Here is a 17,132-nt window from a genome sequence, read left to right as displayed (position 1 = left end):
TATGGAAGGAAGCTAAAACTCTCTGAATATCTGATACTTTAGATTCGGAAGAAATCTAAAGACATATGAAGGTTAGATGTGAGCAAAGACTATGCATGTACGACTGCATTCATAAAAAATGAGTTTACTAACTGACTAGTAAACTGTCCACTTGAAGAGTTATTTAACTCTAAGTGGACAGTTTGCTAGTCAGCTAATAAACTATTTTTTTTATTTATGTAGCAGGTTATTGTTAGGTGCCATCGACTCGTGTTCGAGTCCTAGCGACTTGATGAATTGCGGATCTAAAAAGAAATCGATTCTGTGCTAGTCCAGAAAGGTCCTCCAGCGTCATCCCTGTGGTTGTTTTCGTGTCCAGCTATCTGATTGCAAGTCGCCCTCTTCGCCTGGTTCCTTCGAGCTTCCCAAACATGATGGCCTTCTCCAGTGATCTCTCTCTGCTGATGGTGTGACCAAAATAAGACAGTCGCAACTTCATCATTTGAGTTTCGAGTGACATAGCCAGTTTGATCTCTTCATTAATTCTTCTGGCGGTCCACGGTGTGCCTAAAATCCTTTTCCAGCAACATAGCTCAAATGGGTCAATCTTCTTTTTGTCTTGTTTTCGTAGTGTCCAGCTTTCACTTTAGCAGGTACACTGTTTCTTTTCTTGATTATATGTATGCACCTCTGGCCTTTCTATTCTTTGCTTTGAGGCACAGATTCTCTATATGTTTGCTGATAGCTTGGCACTCCTACTATCTACGACATAGTCAGGGGTGTCCAACCTGCGGCCCAAGGGCCGCATGCGGCCCCGTGAAGTATTTTGTGTGGCCTCAGTCAAGGGCAATGCAATGTTTTCCTCTGCTGCCCCCAGGTGTTTACCGTTTTGCCGGCTCCCTCCTCTGTCTTGCTGCAGCATTTGTACGGCCCCAGAAACATTTTTTTTGACCAATGCGGCCCAGGGAAGCCAAAAGGTTGGTCACCCCTGATCTACGTAGTACACAACAACCACCACCCAGAAATTCTACAGTAAAAAGGGAGTCATTTCATTTGGATATTTAATAAAACGAATATTTAAATGAATATTTAATAAAACGCTTGTGATTTTGGTCCTCTATGTGGATGAGTGTGCATTTTACAAGACTTTGACTCATATTTGCATCAAGAGCATCAATTCCACAGATTCTTTTGTTTTTGGGACACCATCACTATCTGCACCAGTTCACGATAAAGAATCATATGTTAACTTCATTCTTGGTCCATCTGTTTCTGCCCCAGAACAGGCTATGCAGCTAGTGCATGAATCAGAGCATGCCATCATTCCAGCATGGAAACGGTAATCAAGGCTAACGGCCCGATTCAGTAAATTGTGGCCAAAATTAAGAACTGGAAAGGTCCACACTAAACGAATATTCTATGAAGAGCTCACCATGTAAAATGCCCTTTTGACTTACAAGCTAGAAAATTTAGGCATCGATGTTATAGAACAGTGTTTTTCAACCTTTTTACACCAGCAGAAATAAAAGAATTATTTTGTGGACTGGCAAACTACTAGGACTAAAATTTAAAAACCCCGTTTCCGCCCCATATCCGCGAGCTCGGTCACCTCAGTAACTATAGAAAAATAGACAAATATAGTGCAAAATATAAACAGCAGATATAAATTCTCAAAACTGACACGTTTTGATCATTAAATTTAAAATAAAATCATTTTTCCTACCTTTGCTGTCTGGTGATTTCATGAGTCTCTGGTTGCGTTTCATTCTGTCTGTGTATCCTTTCTTTCATTTCTTTCTTTCTGCACTCAGGCCCAAAAATTGTCCCTTTCTATTCCCTCCCTCTTTTCCTTCCCATGTCCTTAGTGCCCCTTCCTGTCTTTAGTGTCCCCATGTCATTAGTGTCTTTAGTGTTCCCATGTGTTTAGTGCCCCCAGTGCCTCCTTCCCATGTCCTTAGTGCCCCTTCCTGTCTTTAGTGCCTCCAGTGCATCCTTCCCATATCTCTCTCACTGCCTTCCACACTTTGTCCCACCCCCACCCCCGAAGCCAGCCTTCTTGCCTGCCTATCTACCTCTCTCCCTCCCTCCCTGGCCAAAGCCAGACTGATTGCCTGCCTACCACCTTCCCTCTATGCCCCGCAAAAAAATAAAAGCCTCCCTCCTTCCTTTCCCCTGCTCTTACCGCCCTGCCGCTGCTGCTAAAGCCGACAGGAAGACTTCTTTCCGATGTCAATTCTGACGTCGGAGAGGATGTTCTGGGCCAGCCAGGCAGTGATTGGCTGGCCCAGAATGTCCTCTCTGACGTCAGAATTGATGTCGGAAAGAAGACTTCCTGTCGGCTTTAGCAGCAGCAGCAGGGCGGTAAGAGAAGGGGACCCGGGGAAAGGAAGGAGGGAGGGACAGGAAATGATTGCCTATCCCGTTGTCCCCAATCACAGCTTTGAGACGCTGTCCTGAAGCTGTGTGTGGAGACAACGGGACAGGAGATCTGAAAACGGACCTATGGTCACTTTAATCTTGCCAGCCCTGCGCGGACTGGCAGAAATTTCCTGCGGACTGGCACCAGTCTGCGCACCGGCGGTTGAAGAACAGTGTTATAGAACAGTGTATCGCAAACTATGTGCCACTGTGAGATTCTGGGTGTGCTGCAAGAGGTGTTGTCTACAGCTGAGTGCTTACAGGCGAGAGAGACATCCTATAGGCAGTAAGCTGGCACTGGCGCCTCTCCTCCTCTAACACCCCCCACCGGCGTAGTAATTGCAGACTCAGGGCCCCGTCTGGAGAGCCTCTGCGCATGCGTGGATGTCAGCATGATGATGTCACACATGTATGCATTGTCATCGTGTCAATGGCCGTGCACTTCCAAATGCCCTCCAGCTGCGGCCCTGAGTTTAGTGTGCTACGGCTTTAAAAAAGTTTGCGGGACAGTTCTAGAATAATGACTAAGGCAGATGCATATTGTAGCGTGGCCGGACCCTTGAGGCTTGCGGTAACCGGCCCATGCTTTAAAGATTCTCCCAGCGTGCTTCCCCAAGAGGGAGGAAGGCCCTGTTGTGAATAAACTTATCCTATGTGAATAAAACAGAATGGCCTCACACAGGTAAGTAATGAAATAAAGAAATCAAATTTATTGTTCATCTGAACAGGTCCAAGCAAAAATGCATGAAATGAAAATAGATTCAAAAGATCTTGGTCATAATCATGAAAACAAAATAATATGGTGATTACCAGCCTGGTCTGGATAACTTTCCCAAAGTTCTTTTATCAATGTCCCAGGTATAGCAGAGTCTCTGGCAGTCCTTGACTCTCCCAAAGTCTTACTTGTAAATTGACAAACAAACTATGTCACCCTGCAATGTGCAGCGTTGCCCTTCCAAAAGCAGTGGCAGAAGGCTGGAGGATTTGCCAAATCGGCTCCTTGGTACCAAGAGCTAATAACCCACAAACCCTCCACTAAGGTGTTGGGCAAATCCTGCCCCAGCTTTCAGGATATTCACACCTTATGAAGGCAAGTTTTTTCACAGCAGCCATCTTGGCAAAAAGAAAAAAAAAACTTTCCATCAAAGCAAACACTTGGTTAGCATACATCCCTTTAGCTAGCATGCTCAAGGAAAATCCTTTTTGCCCAACAGAAATGGAAACATTCAAAAATTAACCCCAAAAAGCAATTCAACACTAATTAACCTCCATTTTCTCAATCAATCCCACCTCTGGTAAAGCACTGCAATCCATTGCTTCATATTCCGGGTTTACCAGGGTTGTTCCTTCTGGCTCTCTGTCCAGCATTTCAATATCCTTTGGCTCTGGGGAACTTGGAGGCTCCTTCCACCTGAGAGCTTCTCCTCTGTCTCCCCTTCTCCTGGACAGCCAGCTCTCCAAATGTTGCAAAGCTGCTGTACCACGCCCAGTCCTACTCAGGGGCTGGACTTCCTTCAGCTGAGGCTGCCTTCCACCCTGTTTAGCTAGCCTCTTGCAAAATGGAGGATTTAAAGGGGCCCTACCAGTTTTCACCAGGCTGTGTTCTGCAGCCGGTCTGAACACAGCCTGTGCTTCCTGGTCCTGTTCCTGCCTATCAGGGACACAGTGATTAGCCCGGACTAGTTTCAGGGGATGTTTTCTCCGGGGTTTAACTGGCACAAGGCCGGCATTGGGCTCGGGTTTGTGACAATATGCAAATGTAAATTACTGCCAAATAACTGCAGTTATTGATTGTTAATGCCTTGTTATCTAATTAATTTGCATTCACATCTGCCTTGCACACCCAACTTTTAATGACCTATACAGAATCCAAGAGTGAGTTTTACAGCAAAATAATTCATGCTTGCAAAATTTACAAAGTAGATAATGCAGAAAGACACTATAAATTGCCTTTTCAACTATAAGCCGAATTTTGGAGAATATTCTGGATGTGACCAGAAGCCAATAAAGCTTCTTAAGCACAGATGATAACATGATCATGATGTCATATGCCCTTTGCCACCCTAGCAGCAGTATTTTGAACATTATTTAGTCTGGAGTAAACCTCTTTTGTTAGTTGTGACATTGTATCGAAGAAGACTATTCTCCAAGATTCTGCTTTTAGTTCACAAAGTAATTTATTGTGTCTTTCTGAATTATCTGAACTCTAAATTTTGCCAGCATGTTTCTATTAGCACTCTGATCAGCAGATAAACTGTTAGTTCCTTCGTCACCCAAAGATATTATACTGATGAACTACCGTAACAAGGTTATTTCAGCTGAATCCGACGTTGGTGGCGGAAAAATTTTTTAGAGACTATTATAAAGAACAAAATGACAGAACACATACATATGACCTCAGCACTGCCACTGTTAACAAGGAACAGATGAGGACTGGTTTCTAATTAATTGATTGCTAAGACTTCAAATAGAGCGCAAAAAACACCGCCAACATCTGAGCAAGTTTAAAAGTCTCCTAAAGAGCTGGCTATTCAAGGACGCTTTCCAATAGATTTGTTCTAACCTATAATAGTTCTAGGAAGACGATCTAATAGAATTAAGCGGGTACCTGTTCCCCAACCTTCTGTGTCTTTGGACCCTCCCCTGGTTTTATTTTTTTTAGAATTGTATTTATGTTAATTGCTGTCAACCGCCTCCCTCCTTACATGTATTACTGCATTAGTACTGAATGTTATGTTTGTCGGTTTTTATTATTTTACTTAATTTTTGAACTTATGTAAATCGCATTGGATTTGGACTATGCGAATTAATTAAAGAAATTAAATAAACTTGAATAAACTTAAGAAAGAGAGGCAAGGGTGGTAATGGAGACTGTGAAAGGTATGTTTTCATATTGAGTTTTAAACGACATAGAACGCAGGTTCTATGTCGACGAATCTGCCCCTGCTATTAGACTTTTCAAGATGAGTATTGCTTTTCAATACTATAAGTTTTGATAATTATAAATTGATCAGGAATATTTGAGAAACAATAATCTATTGTGATTGAGCTAATTTATATATAAAAAATATTTTGACCGATGAGGATGCTGGTGCATTAGTCTGTTTGAAGAAAGTGGTTCTTACAGCGGCACAGCTGAGGTCACAAATAATCTTTACTCCAGCGTGAGTGTTTGTTTGCTCTGAAGGTGACTGAGTATACTTAGGGGTCCTTTTACTAAGGCACGCTAACTGATTTAGCGCGCCCTAAAAGATTAGCATGCGCTACAAGCTATCGCTCCCCCACAAAGCCTCGTCTTTCTTCTCTGACCTCCAGGTCGTGTCTGGAGGACCTCCGAGCATGTGCGGGATGCATGTAACATCATCCGCGCATGCTCAGAGGCCCTCCAGACGCGGATGGAGGTTGGGGATTTTCAAAACCCAGACAAACTACCAGGTTTTGGAAAGTCTGTCCAGGCACTCAGACAGGCCTCTAAAAAAAGATGAGATAAGGATCCAAGATGGCCGAATGCTAGTATGTCTGAGCACACTCTCCCCAAGCTCGTCTTACTTATTTTACTTTTCTTGGTAAAAATTTTACCTGCTTAGCCATGCCGAAGAGGAGAGGAAGGAGCGCTGGTGGAGCCTCACAGCGCTCTAGAACGGCTGTCTTCGGCAATATCGAGGAGCTTGTTCGGAGAATGCAGCAAACGCCAACAATATCGTCGGGGAGTTCCCTGCAGGAGGCGCGCAGTGGCGGCGAGTCTGCGTCGTTCTCTATGGGGCCAGAAACATCCTTAAGCCCCGACGTGAGAGCACCTCCCCCACACCCTCAGTCTACCAGTTTGCCGCGAGCGGAGGTACTCCCGGAAGTTGGAGTTCACCTCCTCCCGGAGGCTCAGGAGATCAATGAGGGAAATGTGTTGCCGGGGCCCCTGCTGCTGCAGGGAAGCCCGAATGCGGAGACTGAGGAGGAAGCAGAGGGGGAAGCAGGAACCAAACACGACGTTGGAAGAGACAGTTTGCCAGTGGGTGAGCTAAATAAACCTAAGTTACACTTTCTTCAAATAGAGAAGCCCTAGGAGGTAACATTGGACTCTCTCTGGGATTTAGTGGCTAACTTGGCAAAGTCTATAAGTCCACAATTACAACTATTTGAAAACAAAATTAACAAACATGAGACTGACATTAAAGACTTAAAAAGTGAAATTGAGGACTCTAAGACCTCAATACAGAATGCATTTCAAGATATAAAGGTTTCTAAACAAACTATTGAGACACTAATTAAAGATAATACTGATTTAAGAAGGAAAATGGAGGTAATGGAAAATTTTTCCCGGAATAACAATCTTAGGCTGATTAATTTTCCTAAGGTGCCTATGATAGCCCCTAGAGAAATGCTTAAGCGTTATATGATTGAAATATTGGAGCTTTCTGAAGAAACATTACCACCATTTACAAAAGTTTATTACCTTCCAAATAAGAAATTGCAACAGCAACAACAACAACAGAATATGGGACAGGACTCTATGAATTTATCTAATATTCTGGAAACATCGGATAAAGAATTGGCTGAACCAGCAACTTTACTTATAACAGTAGCGCTCGCGCCAGATAAAAACTGGCTGCTGAGACTTTTCTTTAAGAATAAACAAAAAAAAATTTTAGGTTGTAAAATACAGATGTTCCCAGATTTGACCAAGGAGACCCAGCGGAGGAGATGTGAATTTTTGCTAAGGAAACCTGGTGTTATGGCTCTAGGGGCTACATTTTATTTACGACATCCATGTAAATGTGTAATTAACTATCGTTCACATAAATTTGTCTTCTTTGAGCCATCTCAACTGACAACCTTTCTATCAACTTCATGTTTGGAGAAAGATGGAACATGAGTGCTTAGATTAAGGAAAGGTGTATTTCCAGTCTACTAGTAATAATTTACTTAATTTAAATTTTCTTTGTATTACTTGCCCATCATCCACCTTGGATCTTAATTGTGGACTTGAGTAGAGATTTAGCTTATATTAGATGTTTGATTGAAGTATATGTTTAATTATTAATTCTTTTGCTGAATTTCCTTTCTGTACAAGTTATGCTTGATTATATTGAAAAAATTCAATAAATATATATTAAAAAAAAAAAAGATGACATGTCCTGGTTTTCCTGAATTTCTGGTAACCCTACATAAAAAGGTACCTTACTGCAGCTAGTTGAAACACGAGTGCTGCACTCATTCTGGTTCCAGAAGGATAAGTCTTTTATGCCTGGATGTGGATTAATTGACTGACAGACCATCAGACTGTCAGGAAGGTCTGAAACTGGAGGGAATGAGTCACATACAACATGTATACAACAAAAACAGATACTATATGCCCTTGCAGGCAGTTGCTGCTTGCTCCAGCTTTCAGGCTGTCAGCAGGGCACAAAAAAAGAAAATGTAAGCATGCACATATATCTCTGGGATCAGAATATACTGATAGGTGTAAACAATTAAGTTACTCCATTACCTTTAAGTTTTTCAGCTAGTAAAGTAGCTTCATGTTCTGAGTAATGCATGACTGCTGGAGAAGGGGGCCGGAACATGTCCACTTCCAATCTGCGCCTATGACGTTCTTCCCTGGCAAACATTCTTTGCTTGCATTCCCATTCATAGAAGTCATCCCGTGCCTGAGCAAAATCTGCATGCAGACGACCTGAATCTTTTTTGTCTGTGCTGGATCCCAATCTCATACGATAACCTGTTAGTAAGAAGGAGATACGTCATATGTATTAACTATGTATTATAAGACAATATATTTGGGGTTTTTCTTAAAGCATCTCCACCGTATGTTTCCTAGTGCTTTGGCCCTATGCTGGAGATGTGGGAACGCCCTGGGGACATTTTTACATATTTGGTGGGATTGCCCCGTGCTACAGCCTTTCTGGAGGCAGGTGGTGGGTTGCTTATCACAACTGTTACAACTAATTATGCTTTTTCTCCGCAGAGTTGTTTGCTAGGCCTTTCTAATGTACTTTATATAGCCATGAGTTAAATAAAGCAGGTGTCCTTCAATTAACCATGGTTTCTAGTTGTTATACTCGTATATTGAAAAATTTCATAGAGTAGAAGGTGACAGTAATGTGTATTGCATTTTTTGTATTTATGGTTAGTTAGTTAGGTGCCATCGACTCGTGTTTGAGTCCTAGCGACTTGATGAATTACAGATTAGAGAATGACACGGGGGAAAAAATTTGTCCTCGTCACCGCCCCTACCGTCCCTGTCCCCGTCACTGCGATCACTGTCACCGCAGCATCCATACAAGCCTCAGTACTGCAATATTTAGCTTATTCCTTCCTTATAAATCAAAGTTCTGGCTGCTGAACTAGAGAAAGAGATGTTCAGCTGGCAGGGCTTTGTTTATCAATTTTTATCAACAAAACTAATATACTACTTTATCCTAAAGCAAAAAAAAAAAAAAAGAAAAGAAAAGAAATAGAAAATTTTTTTTTCTACCTTTGTTGTCTGGTTTCTGCTTTCCTCATCTTCTCTTCATTCAATTCCTTCCATCAACTGTCTGCCTTCTCTCTGCATCTTCCATTTGCTCTGTTACTGTGCATCTCCCTTCCATCTCTCCCTCCAACCTCCCCGCATAGTATGGCATCTCTGTCTTCTTCCTTTCCAGCATCTTCTCCCCACTCTCTGTTCCCCATTTCCCTTCAACGTCTTTTCCCCACTCTCTTTTCCCCATTTCCTTTCAGCGTCTGTTCCTCTCCACCCCCTTCAGCGTCTGTTCCTTTCCTTTCCTCCACCACCCTTCCCTCTCGCCACCCCCCTTCAGCGTCTGTTCCTTTCCACCACCCTTCAGCACCCCTCGTGTGGTCTGAGCATCTCCCTCCCTCTTACCTTCGTGGCGCATTTTACTTTACAGTGTTCAAGACGCCGGAGCCTGCCTGAAGTCGCATGCGTCTGCAGGTGGAAGCTTCTCCTCTGATTACATTACATTACATTAGAGATTTCTATTCCGCCATTACCTTGTGGTTCAAGGCGGATTACAAAAGATTTATGAATGGGGGTAACAATTTTTTGAAGTCTTCCATTCAATGTGTTCCAGTCAGTTTTGATCAATATACTAGGTCAAAATAGTTATAATTAAGTAAAATAGTTAAGTAAAAGTACAATGAAGAACACATTTTTAAAAATTACTTAAATCAAAGCAAAATGTTATTGCACAATACTTTTTGAGTAAAAAGTAAAAGTACCATAACTACAATAGATAGATTTATTTTACTTATTTTAAAAATTTCTATTCCGCTTAACAACCTAAGCAGATTACAATTTACATACAAAGTAGAAAAACAGTACCATAAACTCAGAGGAGAAGCTTCCCCCTGCAGACAAACGCGATTTCAGACAGGCTCCAGCGGCTTGAACACTGTAAAGTAAAATGTGCCACAAAGGTAAGGGGGAGGGAGGGAGATAGATGCGGCCAGTAGGTATGAAGGAGGGAAGGTGGGGGCCACATGCGATCAGTGACCGCGCGCGTTCCCTCTCTTAACTGCGGAGATAAGGCCATTCACCGCTCCAAGTGACGGTGGATGGCCTTGTCCCCATACCCGCAGTGAACACTTTTTTTCCCCCACCATTTCGGTGGGTTACTCATGGTTAGTTGCGGGTAACAGCCACCATGTCATTTTCTATTACAGATCTAAATAAATCTCAGCCATTGCAAGCAGCGGCTTTGTGCTAGTCTGGTAAGGTCCACCAGTATCATCCCCATGGTTGTTTTCAACATGTCCAACCATCTGACTGTAGGTCGCCCTCTTCGCCTGGTTCCTTTGATCTTCCCAAACATGATGTCCTTCTCCAATGATTTTTCAATTTTGACAGTATGACCAAAATAACACAGTCGCAACTTCATCATTTGGGCTTCAAATGACATATCCGATTTGATCTCTTATGGCACTAATTTTATTTGGGGTATTAATTCATTGTCGTCTGCTTATTATTTCCAGATGCCTATTTTCAGCACCATTTACTGAATCCAACATTTAGGCCCTGATTCTCCAAAGTCCAACTACAGTAAGGTGCTGATATTGGATGGCAGATGATTAAGAAAAGCATCAATTTATAGCTAATAAAGTCTTTTAGAGTTTAGAAGTGCATAATGGTGTTCATTCCTTCCCTCTCCCCCAACCTTTTGTTTTTATTATAATCTATCGATTCCTTCCTCTCCTCATGTTTCTACGATTGACTTTTTTTTTTTGTACTCCGTGTTTTGTTTAATTTTTTTCTGTCCCCTACCCTATTTTATTTTTTTCACTTTCTGTTTTCTTTTAATTCATTTCACATTTTATTGTAAACCGTTTAGTTTTACCTTGGTTTTATATTTGCGGTTTATTAAATAACTTGAACTTGAATGGGGCAATTCTATGAGTGGGTGTCATCGTATGGGTGCCTGGAAGTCAGATTCTGAGCACTAACTCTACTGTATAACAGAATCTGAACATCAAGACTAGATTATAGACTAGGCGCACCCCCACTTACACCATCAATAGCAGGCACTAGTGGGCCTACCTTAATGCAGGACTTTAGGCCCCAATTCTATAAAAAATGCCTATAATTAGGTGCCTATATTGGCACACCTAGCCAATCCAGACACCTATCTTAAATTTTTTATTTGGTTTAATTGGTGCTGATAATTGAAAGCGTCATTAAAAAAACAATTTAAAAAAATGAATTTGGCAGTCGGTGCCTAACTTGGTAGGTATCTACACCAAGGTACATTCCAGGAAGTAGACATAGGCTGAGTTGGGTATGGGTGCTGTTAAGCCCGATTCTATAAATGCTGCCTAGCAGTTGATTGACAACCATGCCGTACGGCGCCTAGGATTTAGACACCATTTATAGAATCAGGGCTTCAGTTTGTAACTTACAGTATTCTATAAGTTGCCCCTGTAAATGATGGACCCACCCATTTTCCTCCCCTGTGAAAGCCCCTCAACATTTACACAGTAAGGGCTATATTCTATATATGGTACCCAAAAAATTGGTGCTAATTAGAACAGCGCTTAGCGCAATTCTATAAAAGGTATGCACACCTTATAGAATCATGCTAAGCGCCAATGCATGCCATAGCTTTTAGACACACCCATTTAGGCTGAGGAAAAGCAGGCCTAAATCCCTGCACCTAACTTGCACACAGATTGGGTGTATTCTATAAAAGTGTGCACAAATTTAAAGAATACACCCACAATCCACCCATTCTCCGCTCCTAGCCATGCCCCCTTTTTAGATTCACCCAAGGCACTTTATAGAAGCGCCTACCAAGTTGTGCATTGTAGTGGAAAGGGTAGATGTGAAACGCTTGTTCACTCTTTCCAAAAATACTAAGTGGACTAGAGCAGTGTTCTTCAACCACAGGGCCAGCATGTGCATCAGGCCTAAAACAGTGTTGTTCAACCGCCGGTTCACTGTGCGATCGATGCGGCGTTATCTTCGAGCCAGCTCCCTCTTCCTAACTGATTCAGTGCACAAATCCACGGGCAATGGCACCTACGGGCATCCTGCGCCTGAACCAGAAACCTTCTCTCTGATGTTGCAACGTCAGAGGGAAGGCTTCCAGATGAGGCACGGGACGTGCAAGATGCAATTAGTACTATTATGGGGGTGGGGTCTGGGGTGGAGATTGGATAGAGATGGGCGGGGTCTGGCCCACGACTTAGCCCAGTGTTCTTCAACCACCGGTCCACAGAATGATTCTTTTATTTCTGCCAGTCCATAGGTGGAAAAAGGTTGAAAAACACTGGACTAGAGGGCATGCGATGAAGCTACTAAGTAGTAGATTTAAAACAAGCCAGAGAAAATATTTCTTCATTCAACTTGTAATTAAACACTGGAATTCGTTGCCGGAGAATGTGGTGAAATCAGTTAGCTTAGCGGGGTTTAAAAAGGTTTGGATAATTTCCTAAAAGAGAAGTCCATAGCATGTTATTGAGGTGACTTGGGGAAATCCACTGCTTACTCCTAGGAAGCTGCATAAAATCTGTTTTACTACTTGGGATCTAGCTAGGCACTTGGGACCGGGGTCGGTCACTTTTAGAAATAGGATGCTGGACTTGATGGACCTTTGGTCTGTGCCAGTATGACAATTCTTATGTTCAAGTAAATTCCAATTAGTGCCAATTAACATCAATTATGAGGTCTTGTCAATTATCGGCACCAATTAGGCTTGTTAAACAATGAAGTTGTGCATCCAAATCGGCTATGTGCACTGATTTGTGTTACACAACTTAAGGCGCCGTATACCGAATTTGGGGATAAGAAAATTGCACACATCATTTATAGGACAGTGTTCTCCCGGCCGTTCGCGGTCCCGGTCATTCGCGGTATTTTCCGACCGTGAACCGCCGATAAGGAGAGGGCAATGAGAGAGGCAGGAGAGAGCAACCGGAGTGCCGCGAGTGCAAGAAATCACTGGCGGTATGCTCCGACTGCCTCTTCCTGCACTAAGTTGGGCCTTATCCAATCAGGAGCTGCTTTGACCTGGAGCCTCTCCTGATAGGCCCTGTCAATTCAAAGCAGCAACGTCAAACTTGTAGCAATATTATGTAGAGATGTGTTCTAGACCAGTGATTCCCAACCCTGTCCTGGAGGAACACCAGGCCAATCGGGTTTTCAGGCTAGCCCTAATGAATATGCATGAGAGAGATTTGCATATGATGGAAGTGATAGGCATGCAAATTTGCTTCATGCATATTCATTAGGGCTAGCCTGAAAACCCAATTGGCCTGGTGTTCCTCCAGGACAGGGTTGGGAACCACTGTTCTAGACAGCTAAAACAGATGGAATGGCTATCGGTGCAGACCATCTTTTGACAAGCAGCTCCTGATTGGATAAGGCCCGACTTAGTGCAGGAGCAGGCGGTCGGAGCACACCGCGAGTGATTTCCTGCACTCGCGGCGCTCCGGCTGCTCTCTCCTGCTGCCCTCTTCAGGCTCCCCCATGAAAAACCATATTTGCGGTTTTTCGAAATTCGTGGGGGTTCCGTTCGAATATCGGGGGGAGTACTGTACTTACTTGGGTAAGTGTACATTTACCCATGTAAGTACTAGTAGTCTATAAATTAACTGCACAGTTAAGAGTGTAAATTTAGGTACCACGTTATAGAAATGAGGAAAAATGTGGTCAAACAATATCGGCAAGAAAACAGACCTGGGGTTTTGTTTTCACACCAAACAGAGCATGGCTTCCTTGTGAACTCTGTAAGGAGAAAGGTGGCATCCAGAGCTTTCCTTTGCAAGCCAATCTTTCGACTTCTCAGCATATGGGACATAAGGCTCAGGGACTGCAAGAGGATTGAAGGAGACTGCAATTGTTCTGAAAGATCTGGTCTGATGAAGCCCTTAACATGATGGATTCTGTAATTACCATCTCCATCAGAACAGGAAAGTATCTTTGTCTTTTCTGACTCTGGCAAAGGCCTTGCTTACTAGAGACTAGTAAATAATAAACATGTGAAAATTAAATCTTGTTATGAAGAAGGAATGTGTAGGGTTACCAGATTTTACGTACGTAAAATCTGGACCCGTAGACTCACCCCCCAGACCTGCCCAGTTCCAACCATCCTCGCCCTGTTACGCCCATGCCACGCCCCAGCCTCGCCCCGCACCCTCAGCCGGCTCGGTGGTTGGGAGGGTATCCGCACATGTGCATACCATAGGCCCCTGCCGATGTGATCTGCTTTTCAAAACCTGGACAAAGTGCCAGGTTTTGAAAAGCCGTCCGGACATGCCCTCTAAAAAGAGGAAATGTCCGGGTAAATCCAGACATCTGGTAACCTAGCAATGTTTTTATTGTTAAATGAAAACAGCCTTCTGTTTATGTGCTGCAGCAGAAAACATATTACAAATATATCTATCTTCAAACTACTTGAGTGATATCTGATTTATTATTACATTACATTACATTAGGGATTTCTATTCCGCCTGTGCCTTGCGGTTCTATTATTTATTTATATTATTTATATACCGCCTATCAATGGAGGTTGTCTATGCCTGTGGTCCCCAACCCTGTCCTGGGGGACCACCAGGCCAATTGGGTTTTCAGGATAGCCCTAATGTAATAATAATAATAATAATAACAGCTTATATACCGCAATACTGTGAAGTTCTATGCGGTTTACAGAAGATTAAGCAAAGGTAACAAATTGATTGACTTTAAGAGGGGAGGAAGAAAGAGAATTAATAGGACAGGAAATTCATTGTTGAGGAGAGAGTGATCAATAGGATAAGTTAATCACTATAGAGGGGATAATAATGCCTGTCACTTCCATTATATGTAAATCTCTCTCATGCATATTCATTAAGGCTAGCCTGAAAACCCGATTGGCCTCGTTGGGGACCACTGGTCTAAGCGGTTTACATTCAGGTACGCAAGCATCTGTCCTGATGGGCTCACAATCTATCTAATGTACCTGGGCAATGGAGGATTAAGTGACTTGCCCAGGGTCACGAGGAGCAGCACAGGGCTTGAACCCACAGCTTCAGGGTGCTGAGGCTACAGCCCTAACAACTAGGCCACTCCTTCCTCCTTTACAGCATCAAGGAGCAAGAGAAATGTGAACACTTAGCTCTCTATAGAGTTAAAGTATATTTTTGAAAGCAGGCATTTTTGTATGACGGTTGTGATCCAGCTTAAAGCTGAACATATTTTTCACTACATAGACCTGGAGCCTCTCCTGGTAGGCCCTGTCAATTCAAAGCAGCAACGTCAAACTTGTAGCAATATTATGTAGAGATGTGTTCTAGACAGCTAAAACAGATGGAATGGCTATCTGTGCAGACCATCTTTTGCCAACACTGAGAGCAGTTCTTGGACACCAGACAGAAAAGAACTTGAGCCTGGTTGAAAGAAATTTCAGGTATAAGAAAAGAGACTGAGAAATTCAAAATAGAATTTTTCACAGCATCGATTAATTCAAGCCCCTATGTGGCAGGAAAGTAATTTAAATTCTGCAGAAACAATGAAAAATTACATAACCTAGCACTAAGTTTAAAAATTGAGTAGATTAACCAAAACAAGCCCGAAAGAAATGGAAAATAAAGCCTGAAATGTTAGAGACATGAAAAGGGTTGCTAAAGAAGACCCCCCCAGCAAATACTACAAAAAGTACAATTCTGTAACAGGGTGCATAGAATGAGTCCAGAGGAGCCTGATCTATAAAGGAATATAAGTGCCCATGTTCCTTTATAAAATACTAACATAGCCAGCTATCAACACACCTAACATTTTGGTGCAATCAGTGCAATAGTAAGAGGGGGTTGGGACCACCCCAGGCGCCATGTCAGTAGGGGCGCCAACACTTCTCCTTCCCATCCCACCATCCCACGCCATACTCGCGCCATCCCTCCCCCCACACCTTACCTCTGTAGATCTTCGCTGGCGCAAGCAACCTCTCCTACCTGTTGCTCACGCCAGCCTGGTCCTCCTCTGAAATCACTTCTGGGTCGCGGGGCCAGGAAGTGACATCAAAGAGGCGCAAGAAGCATGCTGGAGAAGAACCACTCATGCTGGCAAAGATTTAGAGGTACGGGAAGAAGGGAGAGTGGGAGGCGGAAAGTGGGGGGGGCGCAGAGAGGGGGGCATGCCACCACCCCGGGTACCTCCTACCCTTACTATGCCACTAGTTGCAATCACTTAAGACAACCACAGAACAAAGCTTATGTGAATTAGATGGAAGACCTGGCTATGCTCTCCTTCCATGTACAGTACTCTCCCAATATTCGCTGGGATTCTGTTCCAGAAACCCCTGCGAATGTTGAAAAACCGTGAATACAGTTTTTAGCAGGGGAGACAGGAGAGGTAGGAGAGGGCAGACGAAGTGCCGGCAAGTGAAGGAAATCACTCGCGGTATGCTCCGACCGCCTCTTCCTGTACTAAAGTCAGGCCTTACCAATCAGGAGCTACTTTGACATGCTGTGCCGGACTATACTGTGTATGCTTTCTATCTAAAGAAGAAAATAATTCTGTAGATGTTCTTCGATATATTTAATAAATGGCTTGTAACTGACTTGCTTGGCTTTTCTTACATTTTTAATTCATTGCCAATAATACCTTTGCCCACTATTTTTCCAGTATCATGATGTATTTATGAACCTCTAATTCATAGTCTTCCTGGGCTTCTTCAGTCAAAATATGTTCTCTAAATACTTTGCCAATGTCCCTTTCACTGCCAGGGTGGGTTTGTGACAAGCTGGGATCAGTGGCCTTATCTGTCATGATGACTAATAATAACTCCTTTTTTTTCATTTTCCTTAAGCTTCTAATGGGTGCTCCTGGCTTTGAGTTGTGCAGACAAAAGTCCCATTATCTGTTCTCCTCATCAAAGCTTGCTGGATGGCTTATGGGTTGTCATACTGTTGCTTGAACCTCTCCATTTCTAGTGAAAGGTCACTTGGACACACAAAGTCAGAGGCGTGAAGAAGTACAAGTTTTATTCACAGCATGCATGCTGGACCCCTGAGCTCCAAGCTGGCTCAGAAGTGCCGAAACCAGGAAGTTACAGAGATATTTATTCATTTTTCTGGCTATACAACTGAATTCTAGAAAAAGCTTTTCACGTGTTACTTTTCTTAACACTCATTGGTTCTAAGCTCACACTAGCAGGTCACTAGCAGGACACCTATCTAACTCTTACAGATAAATGTACAGAAGGGCAGGGTACATCATGGCTCAAACTCTTATCTATTCAGCTTACAATGTGGTAAGGTAGGGACAT

General features: G+C 43.0%; 1 protein-coding gene across 10 annotated transcripts in view; it reads right to left on the bottom strand.

The window, feature by feature from the left end:
• Positions 1-17,132, bottom strand: part of ENOX1 (ecto-NOX disulfide-thiol exchanger 1) — a 628,466-nt gene that overhangs the window by 190,603 nt on the left and 420,731 nt on the right. For 9 of the 10 annotated variants that reach the window (XR_004539889.1, XM_033948804.1, XM_033948805.1 and 6 more), the window contains one exon: positions 7,883-8,113. The exons of the other annotated variant lie outside the window; for it this stretch is intronic. Coding sequence is in view for 8 of the 9 variants with exons in the window: in XM_033948804.1 (XP_033804695.1) it covers positions 7,883-8,113 (231 nt within the window). In the remaining variant the exon portion in view is untranslated. The remainder of the gene's footprint in view (positions 1-7,882; positions 8,114-17,132) is intronic. 10 annotated transcript variants of the gene reach the window in all.

Source organism: Geotrypetes seraphini, chromosome 6 (assembly GCF_902459505.1).
Source record: "Geotrypetes seraphini chromosome 6, aGeoSer1.1, whole genome shotgun sequence".
Classification (NCBI taxonomy): domain Eukaryota; kingdom Metazoa; phylum Chordata; class Amphibia; order Gymnophiona; family Dermophiidae; genus Geotrypetes; species Geotrypetes seraphini.
The sequence above is the reverse complement of the archived record's forward strand: the minus strand, read 5'-3'. Positions and strand labels throughout refer to the sequence as shown.